Raw genomic sequence first — 21,674 nt, 5'->3', positions numbered from 1 at the left:
AGATGTCACGCAGACCGCGCTAACAAGCCATGGGCTAACTCTAGGACCAGTGGGGATTTCTGCGGGATTGTTAGAAACCCCACATCCCCCTGCATCTCATATCAGAATTGGAAGGAGGACAGCTTCTAGGCGCCCCTTCATTCATTATGTAATTCAGAGGGTCAGGCCTGGCCACACCGAGTCTACCTCAAGGAGCCCCCACACAACAGAGAGCAAGACCACAAGGGGGGCAGCAACCCTGGTCCAATAACCCCATCCCTTCAACCCGTCTCATAACCCCCATCGCTTCAACCCATCTCATAACCCCCATCCCTTCAACCCTGGCCTACTAACCCCCCATCCCTTCAACCCATCTCATACCCCCATCCCATCAACCCATCTCATAACCCCACATCCCGTCAACCCATCTCATAACCCCCAACCCTTCAACCCATCTCATAACCCCCATCCCATCAACCCATCTCATAACCCCCATCCCTTCAACCCTGGCCTACTAACCCCCCATCCCATCAACCCATCTCATAACCCCACATCCCGTCAACCCATCTCATAACCCCCCATCCCTTCAACCCGTCTCATAACCCCCCATCCCTTCAACCCTGGTCTAATAACCCCCCATCCCTTCAACCCATCTCATAACCCCATCCCTTCAACCCCTCTCATAACCCCCCATCCCTTCAATCGGTCTCATAACCCCCATCGCTTCAACCCATCTCATAACCCCCATCCCTTCAACCCTGGCCTACTAACCCCCCATCCCTTCAACCCATCTCATACCCCCATCCCATCAACCCATCTCATTACCCCATCCCTTCAACCCTGGACTCATAACCCCCCATCCCTTCAACCCATCTCACAACCCCATCCCTTCAACCCTGGTCTAACAACCCCCCATCCCTTCAACCCTGGTCTAACAACCCCCCATCCCTTCAACCCATCTCATACCCCCATCCCATCAACCCATCTCATTACCCCATCCCTTCAACCCTGGACTCATAACCCCCCATCCCTTCAACCATCTCACAACCCCATCCCTTCAACCCTGGTCTAACAACCCCCCATCCCTTCAACCCTGGTCTAACAACCCCCCATCCCTTCAACCCTGGTCTAACAACCCCCCATCCCTTCAACCCATCTCATAACCCCCCATCCCATCAACCCTGGATTCATAACCCCCCAACCCTTCAACCCTGGTCTAACAACCCCCATCCCTTCAACCCTGGTCTCATAACCCCCCATCCCGTCAACCCTGGATTCATAACCCCCCAACCCTTCAACCCATCTCATAACACCCATCACTTCAGCCCATCTCATAACCCCCATCCCTTCAACCCGTCTCATAACTACCATCACTTCAACCCATCTCATAACCCCCCATCCCTTCAGCCCATCTCATAACCCCCCATCCCTTCAACCCGTCTCATAACACCCATCACTTCAACCCATCTCATAACCCCCCATCCCTTCAGCCCATCTCATAACCCCCCATCCCTTCAGCCCATCTCATAACCCCCCATCCCTTCAACCAATCTCATAACCCCCATCCTGTCAACCCATCTCATAACCCCCATCCCTTCAACCCATCTCATAACCCCCATCCCTTCAACCAATCTCATAACCCCCCATCCCGTCAACCCATCTCATAACCCCCATCCCTTCAACCCGTCTCATAACCCCCAACCCTTCAACCCATCTCATAACCCCCATCCCTTCAACCCGTCTCATAACCCCCAACCCTTCAACCCATCTCATAACCCCCATCCCTTCAATCCATCTCATAACCCCCAACCCTTCAACCTATCTCATAACCCCATCCCATCAACCTATCTCATAACCCCCATCCCTTCAACCAATCTCATAACCCCCATCCCTTCAACCCATCTCATAACCCCCATCCCTTCAACCAATCTCATAACCCCCCATCCCGTCAACCCATCTCATAACCCCCCATCCCTTCAACCCGTCTCATAACCCCCAACCCTTCAACCCATCTCATAACCCCCATCCCTTCAACCCGTCTCATAACCCCCAACCCTTCAACCCATCTCATAACCCCCATCCCTTCAATCCATCTCATAACCCCCAACCCTTCAACCCATCTCATAACCCCCATCCCATCAACCCATCTCATAACCCCCATCCCTTCAACCCGTCTCATAACCCCCAACCCTTCAACCCATCTCATAACCCCCATCCCGTCAACCCATCTCATAACCCCCCATCCCGTCAACCCATCTCATAACCCCCATCCCTTCAACCCATCTCATTACCTCATCCCTTCAACCCATCTCATAACCCCCATCCCTTCAACCCATCTCATAACCCCCATCCCATCAACCCATCTCATAACCCCCATCCCTTCAACCCTGGTCTAATAACCCCCCATCCCTTCAGCCCATCTCATAACCCCCCATCCCTTCAGCCCATCTCATAACCCCCATCCCTTCAACCAATCTCATAACCCCCGTCCCTTCAACCCATCTCATAACCCCCATCCCGTCAACCCATCTCATAACCACCCATCCCTTCAGCCTATCTCATAACCCCCCATCCCTTCAACCAATCTCATAACCCCCGTCCCTTCAACCCATCTCATAACCCCCCATCCCGTCAACCCATCTCATAACCCCCATCCCTTTAACCCATCTCATAACCCCCCATCCCGTCAACCCATCTCATAACCCCCCATCCCTTCAACCCGTCTCATAACCCCCAACCCTTCAACCCATCTCATAACCCCCATCCCATCAACCCATCTCATAACCCCCATCCCTTCAACCCTGGTCTAATAACCCCCCATCCCTTCAACCCATCTCATAACCCCATCCCTTCAACCCTGGATTCATAACCCCCAACCCTTCAACCAATCTCATAACCCCACATCCCTTCAATCGGTCTCATAACCCCCATCCCTTAAATCCATCTCATAACCCCCCATCCCTTCAGCCAATCTCATAACCCCACATCCCTTCAATCGGTCTCATAAACCCCATCCCTTCAACCCGTCTCATAACCCCCATCCAGAAACACGTGTATAGAGATGGCCAGTACAACTTTGTAATTACTCAAGACAATCCTGAAAGCACACATGCTTGGTGAACTGCATTGACCACAATGCTCAGGGGCGACCCGCTGGGAGGTGAAGCAGTGGGATCCCACATTGGTTTCCTGTTTAAAAGGCTCCCTCGAGCCGGTTGAGCTGACGAGCTCGTGGAGAGGCACCTGCGCGCCTTGAGAGGTACTGTGACCTGAGAATACTTTGGCAGCCTGCTCAGCAACTCCAAATAGTTGATGTTGAATCTCTACTGATGACGGATAATGATCCAGAAACACGTGTATAGAGATGGCCACTACAACTTTGTAATTACTCGAGACAATTCTGAAAGCACACACGCTTGGTGAACTGCATTGACCACAATGCTCAGGGGCGACCCGCTGGGAGGTGAAGCAGTGTGATCCCACATTGGTTTCATCTTTCATTCCTTCCTGGAAGCTGAGTCTGGTAATGTTGGGTTGCCTCGTGAGGGCGAGGATGAGCTGGGTGCCATCGGCGTAGGATACTATGCTGAACCCATGTTTTCTGACGATGGCGGCCAGGGGGGCCATGTAGATGTTGAATAGCGTGAGGCTGAGCCAGGGCCGGACTGGGACCCAAAACCAGCCCTGGCAAAGTGCTTGGCCAGCCCCCCGCCCCCCGGAGTTTGGGGGTGCGGCCGAGCTGTTTACCAGGGCCGGTTTCTGCCGATTTCGATACAGCGGCCGATATTGCAGCTATGCTGCAAAAACGACCCTGTAACAAAATCGGCCCCCAAGGGCCCAACACTGGCCCCCAACCCTGGCGGCCCACCGTGGAAATGCCCGGTGCCCACTATGGCCAGTCCAACCCTGGGCTGAGCAATGATCCTTGGGGTACTCCATAGTTGATCTCTGTGGGTATGGAGAGAAAAGACAGGAGTCTGATTCTTTGGGTTCGGCCGGTGAGGAAGGAGCGGATCCATTCGAGGGCAGTTCCCTGTATACTGGCGTCATAGAGACTGATGGTGAGAGTGCAGTGGGAGATGGTGTTCGAAGGCTGCAGATAGGTCAAGTAAGATGAGTGCTGCCATGTGGCCCTGGTCAAGGAGGGTGCAGATGTCGTCTGTGGTGGCGAGGAGGGCGGTCTCTGTGCTTGCTGCGGAATCTGGACAGGGAAGAGTCGAGGATGGAGTTGGCTTCGATGAAGTTCGTCAGTTGGCTATTGACGATCTTCTCTGTGACTTTAGCAGCTAAGGGGAGGAGAGAGATGGTTTTGCAGTTTTTGAGGTTCGTGGAGACTGCGGAGGGCTTCTTGAGGAGGGGCTTGACTTCCGCGCATTTCCAGCTGTCTGGAAAGTGCGGGATTCGAAGGAGGCGTTGATGGTGCGACGTAGTTCGGGAGTTATGGTGGTGGCAGCTCTGTGGAAGATGTGTGGCGGGCAGGGGTCCATGGGGGCTCTTGAGTGAACGTTGTTCATGGTCGAGGAGGTTTCTTCGGTGGTGATCGGGGTCCATATAGAGACGGTGGACTGGCGTTGCTGGAGGTAGGCGTGGTTTTGGTGTCGGGTGCATGTTCGTTGAAATTGTCGTAGAGGGATTTGATCTTGAGTTGGAAGTAGAATCCGAGTTTGTTGCAGAGGTCCTGGGAAGGTGTGACTTCGAGGCTTCGCTGGGGGTTTGGTGAATTCCTGGATGATGCTGAAGAGTTCTTTTCGAGTTACTGGAGTTGGCGAGGATTTTGTCCTGGATGAAGATCTTTTTGGTGGATCTGATGCGTTGGTGGTATTCTGTCATGGCGCGCTTGTAGGTGGCCTGAGCTTCCGTGGTTTTGTTGTTTCTCCAGACTTTCTCGACCCCCATCCCTTCAACCCTGGCCTTATAACCCCTACTCCTTTCAACCCATCTCATAACCCCCATCCCTTCAACTCTGGTCTCATAACCCCCATCCCTTCAACACGTCTCATCAGGAGGACCAGAGAGGTCAAGGTTTCCCAGACCTTTGGTTTGTCCAGGGCCCCGCGCGTGTGTTGAAACATTTACAGATTTCAGGTATGCATGCCTTATTTATTAATGATGATGCAACTAACATGTCTGATGTCACTAGAGGGCTTCAGAGGCTGGACGCGCCGTGCATTCTCTTTCTCTTTGGAAAACTTAGTTTAGTTGTAAACTTTGAAGCAGGCCCACCTTCTATTGGGGCTGCTTCAGTGTTATCCCCCAGGCCCCACATTAGCTTCTGACCTGAGCGTGCTTAAGAAGAACCCCCTCTTTCATCTGAAAACACTCTTGCGCCTGTCTAGCCTTCCACCATTTCCACTGCCGTCTTCCTCGTAGCTGACTGTGCCAGGCAGGCCATGCACACTAGACTGCCTGAGTGCAGTGGTACAGGCCTGGTAGAGAAGCCATCACCCCTTGGCGGGGATGATACCACAGACGTGGCGTCTCCACCAGCCCCATCCCCACCTTGAGACCCTCACGGGTGAGTAGTGCGCTTACAATTCCCTGATTGATTGATTGACCATAGACGAAATCCCTAAGAGGAAGGTTTGACTGCCAGATGCACACAAGGTCACTCATTGGTTATGTGACCGTGCAGTCATAACAGTGGCTGTTTTTATGTACTATATGTATTTATTGCATTAGCACTTTTATGGTCATTCAACCGAAATAAAGTAGGTTGATGGTGACTGCCGGAGGCAGTTCCTGAGGACCCAGGGTTTCTGGCAGATTCTCTGCTACTGTCAGGAATCAGAAGGCGTATCATGGGACTGCAGCACTTCCACAGTTGTATCCAAGCCTTTCTATAAGATCAGCAGAAGCCAAGCATGAAAAATATGGAAGACGGCGACATGGAAGCCAGTATAGAACTATGTGCCCTTCGCGTCTGGGTAAGGGCCAGAAACTTCTGGGGCCCTCAGGGCAGGGCTGCATTAACGACTGGTAACATTTCCCAGTGGTTCAGCTTCCTCTGCTAACAATCAAGTTTGTCACTCGACCTCTGGTTCTCTCACTTTATTATTTCCTTCCTTTCTCGGTTCCCATCCCTACAACCCTTTTCAATTTAGTGATTATGGTTCCCTTGGTTCCCTTTTCTTATTTGCTCGAAGGCTTCCTTTCCCTTACCTGCTTGATGGAGGTTTTCGAAGAATTGTTACTTTTGTTCCCCCATGGCAACAACAATTCAGCTGTACGTGATGCCTTCATTTCGCCTCGGCAGCTTTGTGTTTCTCTCCTCGGCAGCTTCGTGTTTCTCTCCTCGGCAGCTTCGTGTTTCTCTCCTCGGCAGCTTTGTGTTTCTCTCCTCGACAGCTTCGTGTTTCTCTCCTCGGCAGCTTCGTGTTTCTCTCCTCGGCAGCTTCTGGTTTCTTTTCTCAGCAGCTTCATGTTTCTCTCCTCGGCAGCTTTGTGTTTCTCTCCTCTGCAGCTTCATGTTTCTCTCCTCGGCAGCTTCGTGTTTCTTTCCTCAGCAGCTTCGTGTTTCTCTCCTCGGCAGCTTCGTGTTTCTCTCCTCGGCAGCTTTGTGTTTCTCTCCTCAGCAGCTTCGTGTTTCTCTCCTCGGCAGCTTCTGGTTTCTCTTCTCGGCAGCTTCGTGTTTCTCTCCTTAGCAGCTTCGTGTTTCTCTCCTCGGCAGCTTTGTGTTTCTCTCCTCAGAAGCTTCGTGTTTCTCACCTCGGCAGCTTTGTGTTTCTCTTCTCGGCAGCTTCGTGTTTCTCTCCTCAGCAGCTTCGTGTTTCTCTTCTCGGCAGCTTCATGTTTCTCTCCTTGGCAGCTTCGTGTTTCTCTCCTCAGCAGCTTCGTGTTTCTCTCCTCGGCAGCTTCGTGGTTCTCTCCACGGCAGCTTTGTGTTGCTCTCCTCAGCAGCTTCGTGTTTCTCTCCTCGGCAGCTTCGTGTTTCTTGTAGGAGAGTGGGGTCTGCAATCCTATGGTCACCCCAGATTTTTGCTTTTTGCTTCACTGGTTTGCGACTTTCCCTGGCTGTGGGCCTGCTAATCAGACCCACAGCCTAGCTGTTCTCTCTATAAATTGACAACCATGTACTTTAGGTGCATTTACCAGTTGGTACTGGGCCACCTTATCAGTCCCTGTACAGTGTACCTTAGGTATCCAGGGCATAGGTGTACCCAGGGCCTACCAGGGGCTGAAGCATGTATTATGCCACCCCTGGATGGCCATCTAAAACTAACACTACTGGCTGCAAGACAGCTGGGGCAGGGTGGTGTAATCACCCTTTGCTATAGATATAGTATACCTATATCTCACCCTAAAATGGACACATATATTCCTATCAGTCACTCCTATGGCAGACCTTATCAATCCTGAAGGCAGAGTGCTTGGAATTATGTGAGATGGTGCTCTGGCATGAGCTAAGCCCGTCTGCAGCTTGCGGAACCAAGTCCTAATAGCTGTTCCATGATAACGCTATACCATATACTCTTAAGTGCATTATCAACCTCGCGGTTAAATGCTAACTCTGGTATAACATTATCAAAACATGTCGAGTAAGGTGTCATACGAATTGGAATACTACCCCCTCGCCAATTTTGGCGACGGGGGTAGCATTCCACCCTTCTAGGGGGGCACGACATGTATGTAACTGTGAACCCCGGTTAAAGTTAACTCGAGCCTTGGCATCACAAAATGGATGCTGCCACCACAGACACAAGTCTGACCTCCTGCTGCTGGGAGTCCTTCCAGCGAGGGAGGCTTGGACAAAGGGTTTCCTGCCTTGGGAGGTGCTAGCACCACCCCAGACAGGATTTTGTGTATTGAGGTAGGGAGGCCTGAAAGGAATGAGACATGCCTGGGGCACACAAGGTGCCCTGTGCATACACCGGTTCAAACCAGTTGCTGGGGCACTCCAGCCCCAGCTCTGGCATGAAAACCGGACAAAGGATAGGGGGTGTAACCACCCCCCTTCCTGGTCCCACCCAGGGGAGGGACCTAGTCAGTAGTAGTAGTACAGGATGAAGGTAGGAGCTGGTCCCATTCCAATTAGATTAATCCTGAACTACTCTACAAGAAGATGTCCGAATGAGGTCGCACACAGCTCGTCCCATCAGCGTGTGACCCCGGAGCATGATGGTCGATGTGGTCGGTATCAGCGGGTGCGCTTCTACCCGGGTCTTGAGTCTTCAAGGTATTCACTTGGTGTGCTTGCCATCCCTGGACACGTGTTTCGCGTTCATTAACGCTCATCAGCAGGGATTAGGCGTGTGCACGGGGTTGCTGCGTGGGCTGCCGAAAATATTCATAGGTCCAGATACCTCTTAAGGCGCGCGGATGCGTTATCTCGAGGTCGTCACCACCACCGGCTCAAGGGAGCCTGTATAAATAGTATGTCCGAATGAGGTCGCACACCGCTCGTCCCATCAGCGTGTGACCCCGAAGCATGATGGTCGATGTGGTCGGTATCAGCGGGTGCGCTTCTACCCGGGTCTTGAGTCTTCAAGGTATTCACTTGGTGTGCTTGCCATCCCTGAACACGTGTTTCGCGTTCATTAACGCTCATCAGCAGGGATTAGGCGTGTGCACGGGGTTGCTGCGTGGGCTGCCGAAAATATTCATAGGTCCAGATACCTCTTAAGGCGTGCGGATGCGTTATCTCGAGGTCGTCACCTCCACCGGCTCAAGGGAGCCTGTATAAATAGTATGTCCGAATGAGGTCGCACACCGCTCGTCCCATCAGTGTGTGACCCCGGAGCATGATGGTCGATGTGGTCGGTATCAGCGGGTGCGCTTCTACCCGGGCCTTGAGTCTTCAAGGTATTCACTTGGTGTGATTGCCATCCCTGGACACGTGTTCTGGAGCATGATGGTCGATGTAGTCGGTATCCTTGAGCCGGTGGAGGTGACGACCTCGAGATAACGCATCCGCGCGCCTTAAGAGGTATCTGGACCTATGAATATTTTCGGCAGCCCACGCAGCAACCCCGTGCACACGCCTAATCCCTGCTGATGAGCGTTAATGAACGCGAATGGAACTGTGCCCTGCTCAGAGAAAAGAGAAGCAGGCAGGTGCCTCTCGCCGCCTCTCTGGCGAGTGGTGCTCGGTTAGACGGGGTGCTTCTCGCCGCCTCTCTGGCGAGTGGTGCTCGGTTAGACGGGGTGCCTCATGCTGCCTCTCTAGCAAGTGGTGCTCGGTTAGACGGGATCTTCTAGCCGCCTCTCTGGCGAGTGGTGCTCGGTTAGACGGGGTGCCTCTCGCCGCCTCTCTGGAGAGTGGTGCTCGGTTAGACGGGGTGCCTCATGCTGCCTCTCTGGCGAGTGGTGCTCGGTTAGACGGGGATCTTCTCGCTGCCTCTCTGGCGAGTGGTGCTCGGTTAGACAGGTGCCTCTCGCCGCCTCTCTGGCGAGTGGTGCTCGGTTAGACGGGGTGCCTCATACTGCCTCTCTGGCGAGTGGTGCTCGGTTAGCCGGGGATCTTCTAGCCGCCTCTCTAGCGAGTGGTGCTCGGTTAGACGGGATGCCTCTCGCCACCTCTCTGGAGAGTGTTGCTCGGTCAAACGGGGTGCCTCATGCTGCCTCTCTGGCGAGTGGTGCTCGGTTAGACGGGGATCTTCTAGCCGCCTCTCTGGCGAGTGGTGCTCGGTTAGATGGGGTGCCTCTCGCCGCCTCTCTGGCGAGTGGTGCTCGGTTAGACAGGGTGCCTCATGCTGCCTCTCTGGCGAGTGGTGCTCGGTTAGACGGGGTGCCTCTCGCCACCTCTCTGGCGAGTGGTGCTCGGTTAGACAGGGTGCCTCTCACCGCCTTTCTGGCGAGTGGTGCTTGGTTAGGTGGGGTGCTTCTCGCCGCCTCTCTGGAGAGTGGTGCTCGGTTAGACGGGGTGCCTCTCACCGCCTCTCTGACGAGTGGTGCTTGGTTAGACGGGGTGCTTCTCGCGGTCTCTCTGGAGAGTGGTGCTCGGTTAGACTGGGATCTTCTAGCCGCCTCTCTGGCGAGTGGTGCTCGCTTAGACAGGGATCTTCTAGCCGCCTCTCTGGCGAGTGGTGCTCGGTTAGACGGGGATCTTCTCGCTGCCTCTCTGGCGAGTGGTGCTCGGTTAGACGGATGCCTCTCGCCGCCTCTCTGGCGAGTGGTGCTCGGTTAGACGGGGTGCCTCATGCTGCTTCTCTGGCGAGTGGTGCTCGGTTAGCCGGGGATCTTCTAGCCACCTCTCTGGCGAGTGGTGCTCGGTTAGACGGGATGCCTCTCGCCGCCTCTCTGGAGAGTGTTGCTCGGTTAAACGGGGTGCCTCATGCTGCCTCTCTGGCGAGTGGTGCTCGGTTAGACGGGGATCTTCTAGCCGCCTCTCTGGCGAGTGGTGCTCGGGTAGATGGGGTGCCTCTCGCCGCCTCTCTGGCGAGTGGTGCTCGGTTAGACAGGGTGCCTCATGCTGCCTCTCTGGCGAGTGGTGCTCGGTTAGACGGGGTGCCTCTCGCCACCTCTCTGGCAAGTGGTGCTCGGTTAGACAGGGTGCCTCTCGCCGCCTTTCTGGCGAGTGGTGCTTGGTTAGGTGGGGTGCTTCTCGCCGCCTCTCTGGAGAGTGGTGCTCGGTTAGACGGGGTGCCTTTCGCCGCCTCTCTGGCGAGTGGTGCTTGGTTAGATGGGGTGCCTTTCGCCGCCTCTCTGGCGAGTGGTGCTCGGTTAGACGGGGTGCTTCTCGTGGTCTCTCTGGAGAGTGGTGCTCGGTTAGACTGGGATCTTCTAGCACACAGCTCGTCCCATCAGCGTGTGACCCCGGAGCATGATGGTCGATGTGGTCGGTATCAGCGGGTGCGCTTCTACCTGGGTCTTGAGTCTTCAAGGTATTCACTTGGTGTGCTTGCCATCCCTGAACACGTGTTTCGCGTTCATTAACGCTCATCAGCAGGGATTAGGCGTGTGCACGGGGTTGCTGCGTGGGCTGCCGAAAATATTCATAGGTCCAGATACCTCTTAAGGCGTGCGGATGCGTTATCTCGAGGTCGTCACCTCCACCGGCTCAAGGGAGCCTGTATAAATAGTATGTCCGAATGAGGTCGCACACCGCTCGTCCCATCAGTGTGTGACCCCGGAGCATGATGGTCGATGTGGTCGGTATCAGCGGGTGCGCTTCTACCCGGGCCTTGAGTCTTCAAGGTATTCACTTGGTGTGATTGCCATCCCTGGACACGTGTTCTGGAGCATGATGGTCGATGTAGTCGGTATCCTTGAGCCGGTGGAGGTGACGACCTCGAGATAACGCATCCGCGCGCCTTAAGAGGTATCTGGACCTATGAATATTTTCGGCAGCCCACGCAGCAACTCCGTGCACACGCCTAATCCCTGCTGATGAGCGTTAATGAACGCGAATGGAACTGTGCCCTGCTCAGAGAAAAGAGAAGCAGGCAGGTGCCTCTCGCCGCCTCTCTGGCGAGTGGTGCTCGGTTAGACGGGGTGCTTCTCGCCGCCTCTCTGGCGAGTGGTGCTCGGTTAGACGGGGTGCCTCATGCTGCCTCTCTAGCAAGTGGTGCTCGGTTAGACGGGATCTTCTAGCCGCCTCTCTGGCGAGTGGTGCTCGGTTAGACGGGGTGCCTCTCGCCGCCTCTCTGGAGAGTGGTGCTCGGTTAGACGGGGTGCCTCATGCTGCCTCTCTGGCGAGTGGTGCTCGGTTAGACGGGGATCTTCTCGCTGCCTCTCTGGCGAGTGGTGCTCGGTTAGACAGTTGCCTCTCGCCGCCTCTCTGGCGAGTGGTGCTCGGTTAGACGGGGTGCCTCATGCTGCCTCTCTGGCGAGTGGTGCTCGGTTAGCCGGGGATCTTCTAGCCGCCTCTCTAGCGAGTGGTGCTCGGTTAGACGGGATGCCTCTCGCCACCTCTCTGGAGAGTGTTGCTCGGTCAAACGGGGTGCCTCATGCTGCCTCTCTGGCGAGTGGTGCTCGGTTAGACGGGGATCTTCTAGCCGCCTCTCTGGCGAGTGGTGCTCGGTTAGATGGGGTGCCTCTCGCCGCCTCTCTGGCGAGTGGTGCTCGGTTAGACAGGGTGCCTCATGCTGCCTCTCTGGCGAGTGGTGCTCGGTTAGACGGGGTGCCTCTCGCCACCTCTCTGGCGAGTGGTGCTCGGTTAGACAGGGTGCCTCTCACCGCCTTTCTGGCGAGTGGTGCTTGGTTAGGTGGGGTGCTTCTCGCCGCCTCTCTGGAGAGTGGTGCTCGGTTAGACGGGGTGCCTCTCACCGCCTCTCTGACGAGTGGTGCTTGGTTAGACGGGGTGCTTCTCGCGGTCTCTCTGGAGAGTGGTGCTCGGTTAGACTGGGATCTTCTAGCCGCCTCTCTGGCGAGTGGTGCTCGCTTAGACAGGGATCTTCTAGCCGCCTCTCTGGCGAGTGGTGCTCGGTTAGACGGGGATCTTCTCGCTGCCTCTCTGGCGAGTGGTGCTCGGTTAGACGGATGCCTCTCGCCGCCTCTCTGGCGAGTGGTGCTCGGTTAGACGGGGTGCCTCATGCTGCTTCTCTGGCGAGTGGTGCTCGGTTAGCCGGGGATCTTCTAGCCACCTCTCTGGCGAGTGGTGCTAGGTTAGACGGGATGCCTCTCGCCGCCTCTCTGGAGAGTGTTGCTCGGTTAAACGGGGTGCCTCATGCTGCCTCTCTGGCGAGTGGTGCTCGGTTAGACGGGGATCTTCTAGCCGCCTCTCTGGCGAGTGGTGCTCGGGTAGATGGGGTGCCTCTCGCCGCCTCTCTGGCGAGTGGTGCTCGGTTAGACAGGGTGCCTCATGCTGCCTCTCTGGCGAGTGGTGCTCGGTTAGACGGGGTGCCTCTCGCCACCTCTCTGGCAAGTGGTGCTCGGTTAGACAGGGTGCCTCTCGCCGCCTTTCTGGCGAGTGGTGCTTGGTTAGGTGGGGTGCTTCTCGCCGCCTCTCTGGAGAGTGGTGCTCGGTTAGACGGGGTGCCTTTCGCCGCCTCTCTGGCGAGTGGTGCTTGGTTAGATGGGGTGCCTTTCGCCGCCTCTCTGGCGAGTGGTGCTCGGTTAGACGGGGTGCTTCTCGTGGTCTCTCTGGAGAGTGGTGCCCGGTTAGACTGGGATCTTCTAGCCGCCTCTCTGGCGAGTGGTGCTCGCTTAGACAGGGATCTTCTAGCCGCCTCTCTGGCGAGTGGTGCTCGGTTAGACTGGGATCTTCTAGCCGCCTCTCTGGCGAGTGGTGCTCGGTTGGACGGGGATTTTCTAGCCGCCTCTCTGGCGAGTGGTGCTCGGTTAGACGGGGTGCTTCTCGCCGCCTCTCTGGAGAGTGGTGCTTGGTTAGACGGGGTGCCTCTCGCCGCCTTTCTGGAGAGTGGTGCTCGGTTAGACGGGTTGCTTCTCGCCGCCTCTCTGGCGAGTGATACCCGGTTGAATGGGGTGCCTCTCGCCGCCTCTCTGGCGAGTGATACCCGGTTAGACGGGGTGTCTCTCACCGCCTCTCTGGCGAGTGATACCCGGTTACACGGGGTGCCTCTCGCCGCCTCTCTGGCGAGTGATACCGGTGAGACGGGGTGCCTCTCACCGCCTATATGGCGAGTGGTGCCCGGTTAGACGGGGTGCCTCTCGCCGCCTTTCTGGCGAGTGGTGCTTGGTTAGACGGGGTGCCTCCCGCCGTCTCTCTGGCGAGTGGTGCTCGGTTAGACGGGGTGCCTCTCGCCGCCTTTCTGGCGAGTGGTGCTTGGTTAGATGGGGTGCCTCTCACCGCCTATATGGCGAGTGGTGCCCGGTAAGACGGGGTGCCTCTCGCCGCCTTTCTGGCGAGTGGTGCTTGGTTAGACGGGGTGCCTCCCGCCGTCTCTCTGGCGAGTGGTGCTCGGTTAGACGGGTTGCCTCTCGCCGCCTCTCTGGCGAGTGGTGCTTGGTTAGATGGGGTGCCTCTCGCCGCCTCTCTGGCGAGTGGTGCTCGGTTAGACAGGGTGCCTCATGCTGCCTCTCTGGCGAGTGATGCTTGGTTAGACGGGGTGCCTCTCGCCGTCTTTCTGGCAAGTGGTGCTCGGTTAGACGGGGTGCCTCTCACCGCCTCTCTGGCGAGTGGTACTCGGTTAGATGGTGTGCCTCTCGCCGCCTCTCTGGCGAGTGGTTCTCGGTTAGACGGGGTGCCTCTCGCCGCCTCTCTGGCGAGTGATGCTTGGTTAGACGGGGTGCCTCTCGCTGTCTTTCTGGCGAGTGGTGCTCGGTTAGACGGGGTGCCTCTCACCGCCTCTCTGGCGAGTGGTGCCCGGTTAGCAGGGGTGCCTCTCGCCGCCTCTCTTGTGAGTGGTGCTCGGTTAGACGGGGTGGGTGCTTCTCGCCGCCTCGTTCGCGAGTGGTTCTCCGTTAGACGGGGTGCCTCTCGCCGCCTCTCCGGGAGTGGTGCTCGGTTAGACGAGGTGCCTCTCGCCGCCTCTCTCGCGAGTGATGCCCGGTTAGACGTGAGTGTTAGGAGTCAGACCGACCTGACAGAGAATCTCTTATCTGCAGGCGGCGAGAAAGCCGAGCCGCTCTCTTGTTCCCCTGAATCAGTATATACAACGAATGGCATTTGACTATTCAATGACACTTTATGATGCAATATCGGTGTACAAACCCCATGTATACGAATGAGCATCATCATTATAAACAACACAGCAGGATATATGCAAATCAGGGCAAATGTTAGGTAATCCTCAATCATATTTCATCACACGCTCCTGGACTGCTGGTCTGTCCGCTGCTTGATACCGCGTGGAGGGCGAGGTTAGTTTATAAAGTCTGCAGTATGCCAAGCCTTGCAGTTTCCCTGCATTCCTTATGCAGTCGTCAGGTCCCCAGGGGGTGTCCATCCTTTCAGCACGCCCCTCAGCAATCATGTGTCTATTCCCTCCCCACACAGGTACCTCACACATACCTTTTCCACTAGCAGTGTCTTCGGGAGTGAGGAGGGGTCCTTTGGGATTGGTTCCAGCTTTGCTACAAACATGTGACACAAATAAACCCCTTTCACAGAAGGAGGCAGGAGCCGACACTGCTCGGTCTCTTTCTTCCAAGACAGATGTCCACAAGGCCCTTCAAGGCTGCAAAACCCGCAGCAGTGAAGCCAGGACACATCTCTCTCCTGCTGTTAGTTTGGAGAGTGACCACAGCAAGGAGCTTCCAGACAGTGCAGATGGAGGCTGAGCATACAGTATCTGAAAGAAACAGGTTAGTATTAGATTCCTTGCCTTAGAATATCCCCAGGCGTCAACCTGGATCCGGAAATTTTTGCGTAGCAGTACCCTTGAGCGTTGGTAGGCGTCGTCTGCGGCTCCGCATCCGTCGTCGGCGTCGTTGGCGCCGGGATGACGTCGCCGGAGTACTTAGACGCCGCCCTCGCGGCCTGACCTCAGTTCTTCTTTCTTCCGCGCCAGCAAGCGCCGATCCGGAAAAAGTTGTACCCTAGTCAATTTTTGACTAACTTTTTCGATCCTTTTTGATCATCTTTCGAGTCTCTCGACTCCGACGGTGCCGGTAGGGATGCCTTGGTTCAAACCCTGCGTCGATTGCAACCGACTAATGTCGGTTACCGACCCCCATCGCCGGTGTCTTCACTGTCTGGGCCCAGACCACAACGACAAGTCCTGCTCCGACTGCCGGGCCCTGACGTCTAAAGCTAGATGGGAGCGGTCCCGCAAGCGACTCGAGCACCGGCAGTCAGCCCCGCGCCGCTCGAGGTCCCGGTCCGGAAGGAGGTCGAGGGACCGGTCGCGGGGCCGGAGTCACCACAGTTCTGGGAGTCGTCATCAGTCTTCGGGCTCGAAGTCCTCAGGTAAGAGGCACAAGAAGTCGAAGAGATGACATCGCTCTTGGCCGGCGTTACATGCGGTTCACGGTAGGCCACGAGCACTTTCAGTTTACCGTGCTCCCCTTCGGCCTTACCAGCGAACCACGGGTGTTCACGAAAGTGATGGTGGTGGTCGCAGCTCATCTGCGCAGGTTAGGGGTTTCAGTCTTCCCCTACCTCGACGACTGGTTGTTGAAGGCGGGCTCGCCCCAGACAGTCGTCAGCCACCTCCAGACTATGGCCGACCTCCTACACCTGCTGGGGTTCTCCATCAATGTGCCGAAGTCACACCTGTGTCCCTCTCAGAAGCTCCTCTTCATCAGAGCGGTTCTAGACTCGGCGAAGTTTCGGGTTTATCCTCCCGAACAGCGGGTTCGGGATATTCAGGCTCTGATTTCGATCTTTCAGCCTTTATCCCGAGTCTCGGTCAGGTTGACGCTGCGGCTTCTGGGGCTGATGGCCTCCTGCATCCTTCTGGTGCATCACGCCCGGTGGCGGATGCGGGCTCTGCAGTGGGACCTGAAGTTTCAGTGGGCCCAGCATCAGGGCAACTTGTCCGACCATGTCTTGATCTCGGAGGGCACTGCAAGACAGTTGCAGTGGTGGCTCACGGACCGCGATTGGGTCAGCGGCAGATCCCTCTCCCTACCCCATCCGGAGCATGTAGTTGTGACGGACGCGTCCCTCCAGGGCTGGGGAGGCCACATGGGAGAGGCGGAGATCAGAGGCCTCTGGTCTCTGGCGCAGTCCCGGTTCCACATCAACCTTCTGGAGCTGCGGGTGATCCGGCTTGCACTGAAGGCATTCCTCCCCTCTGTCCGGGGGAGTGTAGTGCAGGTGTTCACGGACAACACCACCGCCATGTGGTACTGCAACAAAAAGGGCAGGGTGGGGTCATGGACCCTATGCCAGGAGGAGGCTCTGCGCCTCTGACAGTGGCTGGAACATCAGGGCGTGACCCTGGTGATTCAACACCTGGCAGATTCCCTGAACGCCAGGGCGGACGAACTCAGCCGTTGGTGCATGATGGCTCACAAATGGCGTCTGAACTCAGACGTGGCGCAAGGCCTCTTTCAGCAGTGGGGAGAGCCTTGGTTAGATCTATTCGCCACCGAAGAGAACGCGCAATGTCATCAGTTCTGCGCGTTGGAATTTCCAAGGAGGCACTCGCTCGGAGACGCTTTTTGTCGCGAGTGGAGCTGCGGTCTGTTGTACGCCTTTCCACCTATACCACTTCTGCCCAGAGTGCTGAAGAAGATCAGGCGTGACCGGGCCCAAGTTATCCTTGTGGCTCCGGACTGGGCATAAAGATATTGGTATCCAGAGCTACTCAGCATGTCTGTTGATCCCCCGATTCGTCTGCTTCTTCAGGAGGACCTTCTGTCGCAGCAGCAGGGGACGGTTCTCCACCCGAACCTGTCCAGTCTCCACCTCCATGCTTGGAGATTGAGTGGCGGCAGTTGAGGCCATTTGACTTGCCTCCTGAAGTTTGTAATGTGATTCTGGCAGCCAGGCGTCCCTCCACAAAGTCGGTATACACCTGCAGGTGGAACAGATTTGTGGCATGGTGCACAGCAAAGGCTGTGGATCCCCTCAATGCCCCTCTTTCTGAGGTTCTCCTCTTCCTTCTTTCTCTTGCCCAGCAGGGCTCTGCTCTGGGCACTTTCAAGGGCTACCTTTCCGCCCTTTCCACCTTCTTGAGGCTACCTGATCAGCCTTCTTTGTTCAAGTCACCGATTGTAAATAGGTTTTTGAAGGGCATCACTCATATGTTCCCCCCTGTTCCTTTCGTGATGCCCCAGTGAGACTTGAACCTGGTTCTAACTTACCTGATGTCCGCTCCCTTTGAGCGGCTTCATAACTGTCCTTTCCGTCTTCTTACACTTAAGACTGCTTTCCTGGTTGCCATCACCTCTGCTCCAGGCGCTTTCCTCTAAACCTCCTTTCCTTTCTGTCCATCCGGACAAGGTTGTGTTGTGGACAAGACCCTCTTTCCTGCCCAAGGTAGTCACAGCCTTCCACATCGGGCAGTCCATCACCTTGCCCACCTTCTTTCCGCCTCCGCATCCCTCGAAAGAGGAAGAGAGGCTCCACCGTCTGGACCCAAAACGTGCACTCTCATACTATCTGGATCGCACACGCCAGTTCCGGGTGGATGACCAACTCTTTGTTGGTTACGTGGGCGCTAAGAAGAGACGGGCGGTGCACAAACGGACCATCTCTCGGTGGGTTGTGTTGTGCATCATGGCGTGCTACTCTTTTCCTAAGAAGGAACCTCCTGTTGGGCTGAGGGCCCATTCCACTCGGGCCACGGCGGCTACTACTGCCCTGGGCCGGGGAGTCCCCTTGCAGGACATATGTCAGGCAGCTACGTGGGCCTCGCTGCACACGTTCGCAAGACACTACTGCCTGGACAGCCAAGTCCGGAGGGATGGCTTCTTTGGCCGTTCCGTCCTCCAGGACTTTCTGGTGTGATTATTGGTTCGCAGACCCACCACCGGGGTTGGTATTGCTGGGGTATCTATTCTAAGGTAAGGAATCTAATACTAACCTGTTTCTTTCAGATACACAAGTTACTTACCTTCGGTAACGATATATCTGTAAGAAACAGTAGTTAGTATTAGATTCCTTACCGCCCCACCCATCCTCCCCGTTCTACGAACCGATATCTATGGTTAAGGTCATCCACTTTCAGGGCCCTAGTTTCATGGCACCAGTGTTGGTTCTATCATGACTCTGCGTTTCTGGTGCGGAAAAGCTGTGCATAAGAACTGACGTCACCGCGCGAGGGCGGCGTCTAAGTACTCCGGCAACGTCATCCCAGCGCCAACGATGCCGACGACGGACGCGGAGCCGCAGACGACGCCCACCGACGCGCAAGGGTACTGCTACGCAAAAATTTCCGGATCCAGTCTGACGCCTGGGGATATTCTAAGGTAAGGAATCTAATACTAACTACTGTTTCTTACAGATATATCGTTACCGAAGGTAAGTAACTTGTGCATTAGCAAGCGCCTGGTTCACTCCTCTAGGCGCGATGCTTGTGAAACACATGCCTTGATGTCAAGTGGGGCCTGTTTGTATGCAGCCAGGGGACATGGCACACACCACAGCTCCGGGGCTGACTCTGAAGAGGGCTCCTGTGGCCTGAGAGCCTCTTCGGTCGCCGTGGTTCGCTGGCTTCTTGCTCTCAGATGCTTTTAACTCGCAGTCACGAGAAGGGCCGGCTCTCCAGAAACCAGGCCTGCCCGAGCTCCCGGGTGCCAGCTGGCCCTCGTCTCCCAGAGTTTTGCTCAAAGCTTCCACAGCCCTCTGAGCCTGACTAGTCCCATCGGTGTGGCACCCTCGTCCTGCACCATGTCATGTTTTATCTTCCTGGTTGTGTCATGTGAAGTTACAAAAGGGGCAGTGGAATGCGGTGACATAGTGCAACCTGGAGGTGAGGTGGAATGTGGGCGAGTAGTAGGTTACTGCCAAGTAGTGGAATGTGGTAGCGCTGTGGACGTGGTTCTGTAGCAGGTTGTGTGGTGCAGCGAAATGTGGTGGTGCAGTGGAATGTCTTGGTGCAGTGGAATGTGGTGATGCAGCGAAATGTGGTGGTGCAGTGGAATGTCTTGGTGCAGTGGAATGTGTGGTGCAGTGAAATATGGTGGTGCAGTGGAATGTGTGGTGCAGTGAAATGTGGTGGTGCAGTGGAATGTGTGGTGCAGTGAAATGTGTGGTGCAGTGGAATGTGGTGGTGCAGTGGAATGTGTGGTGCAGTGGAATGTGTGGTGCAGTGGAATGTGTGGTGCAGTGGAATGTGTGGTGCAGTGGAATGTGTGTGGTGCAGTGGAATGGGTGGTGCAGTGGAATGTGTGGTGCAGTGGAATGTGTGGTGCAATGGAATGTGGTGGTGCGTTGGACTGTGTGGTGCAATGGAATGTGTGGTGCAATGGAATGTGTGGTGCAGTGGAATGTGTGGTGCAGTGGAATGTGTGGTGCAGTGGAATGTGTGGTGCGGTGGAATGTGTGGTGCAGTGGAATGTGTGGTACAGTGGAAGGTGTGGTGCGGTGGAATGTGTGGTGCAGTGGAATGTGTGGTACAGTGGAATGTGTGGTGCAGTGGAATGTGTGGTGCGGTGGAATGTGTGGTGCAGTGGAATGTGTGGTGCGGTGGAATGTGTGGTGCAGTGGAATGTGTGGTGCAGTGGAATGTGTGGTTCAGTGGAATGTGTGGTTCAGTGGAATGTGTGGTGCAGTGGAATGTGTGGTGCGGTGGAATGTGTGGTGCAGTGGAATGTGTGGTACAGTGGAAGGTGTGGTGCGGTGGAATGTGTGGTGCAGTGGAATGTGTGGTGCAGTGGCATATGCTTGCTTGTTGTCACTTCGATCCCTGTGCAGCAATGGTGGACTCTGCTGCCTTTGAGCATGCTTGTGAATGGGGAGTAGTGTCCATCCTTGCTTCTGCTCTCAGTCCTGGAGATGTTAGTGAGTAGAGTTGGGCACCGCCCACCTATGCCTGAGAGGGGCACAGGTTAGAGACCTGTTGTAGGTGTTATGCAAACTTAATGCCTATACATGCACCCATAAAGGGACGGAGCTTGGAGGGGATGGTTCCTTACATCAGGGGTCTTCAAACTGGGGCGGGTCCGCGGGGGGGGGGGCTCGAGTGATCCTGGAAGGGGGGGGGCAGCTGACTGGCCAAAAGAAGCATCATGCTGATAACAGTGCTCTGCTGTAAGCGGGAACAATGAGCAGCGGTGAGCCGCTCTGTAATGGGCCATCACTAACATCTTTTGTCATTATATCCTGGCTGGGAGAAGGTGTCAAAATGGAAGGGACTCAGAATACTTTTCAAACCCCCACCCGCGTTTGAGGCCTGCCTGGCCAGAATAGTATGTGTGACAATCATGTATTTGATTGCATTTTTGAAACGGTAACAGAACTTAACTGCAGGGTTTAAATAAGTCTAGACAAATTTAAACACTAGCGATTTAATAGAATAATTGTGAAAAATGCTGAGAGGGGGCCCTGAGTATTTATTTTTCACTGGGGGGGGGGGGCACAGAATTAAAACGTTTGAAGACCACTGCATTACACCAATATTCGGATGAGGTAAAGCTTTTAACTTTTCCTTTTAGGTGCCACGATTAATTACAAGTTGCAGAATCCTAGGGAGTGGTAACTTTGCACCTATAAACACCTATATAAAGAGCTGTGAACAAACATTGGAATGTTGAAGCTCCGGGCCGTCTTCAATGTAGTGCTCAACATTCCAATATTCTAATCAGAGTTGGGGTCCCCTGCGCTGCGGTGGCTTCAGAGGCCTGAATTACGCTCCTGCAGGGATCCCTCTAGGGGGTGATTCCTGTCCCATGTAAACAGAGAGCCAAGCAACGCATGCGTGTAGTCCCTGTTGGCAGAGAGACATTATTGGCCTCATGTATCAATAATCCATTTTGCATTCCCTAAATAAAGAATTTTAGGTAATCACTATATAAGGAATGCAAAAGTGTATGCAACAAAGTAGCGATTCCTGCAGAGTCAATATCGCAATTTGGGAATCGCTATTAGGTCGTTCCTCTGGGCCTAAAGGCTCATAGGTGCAAATGGTTTTGAATTACCTAATTTGCAATTTCCTACTTGGTTCTTGCAAATTAGGTAATGCAAAACCAAGGGAGCCTAGGGGCCTAAGGCCCTCCTGAAGCAGCCCCCCCCAAACAATATACACATGTAAAGCTCACCCATGCCCTAGGGACATGAGTGCGCTACATGGCACTTTGAAAAATGCATTTTTGGTGCAATTTCAAAAATTGCACGTGGCTATCATCGACTTGGAGTCAATGGCAATAGCATTTCCTAAATGCACAGTTTGCATTTAGAAAATGCTTGGTACGTGTGCTTAGGGAATCACAAATTGCGATTCCCTATATGGAGTCGCAATTTTTGG

General features: G+C 55.1%; 1 protein-coding gene across 1 annotated transcript in view; it reads right to left on the bottom strand.

The window, feature by feature from the left end:
* The window catches only part of LOC144799313 (granulocyte colony-stimulating factor receptor-like), a 116,844-nt gene extending 110,445 nt beyond the window's left edge, over positions 1 to 6,399 (bottom strand). Inside the window, exon 1 of the mRNA XM_078670554.1 lies at positions 6,207 to 6,399. Coding sequence (XP_078526680.1) covers positions 6,207 to 6,399 — 193 coding nt within the window. The remainder of the gene's footprint in view (positions 1 to 6,206) is intronic.
* Positions 6,400 to 21,674: the final 15,275 nt, after the last annotated feature.

This window comes from Lissotriton helveticus, chromosome 12 (genome assembly GCF_964261635.1).
Source record: "Lissotriton helveticus chromosome 12, aLisHel1.1, whole genome shotgun sequence".
NCBI lineage: Eukaryota > Metazoa > Chordata > Amphibia > Caudata > Salamandridae > Lissotriton > Lissotriton helveticus.
This window is presented reverse-complemented; position numbering and strand designations above follow the sequence as displayed.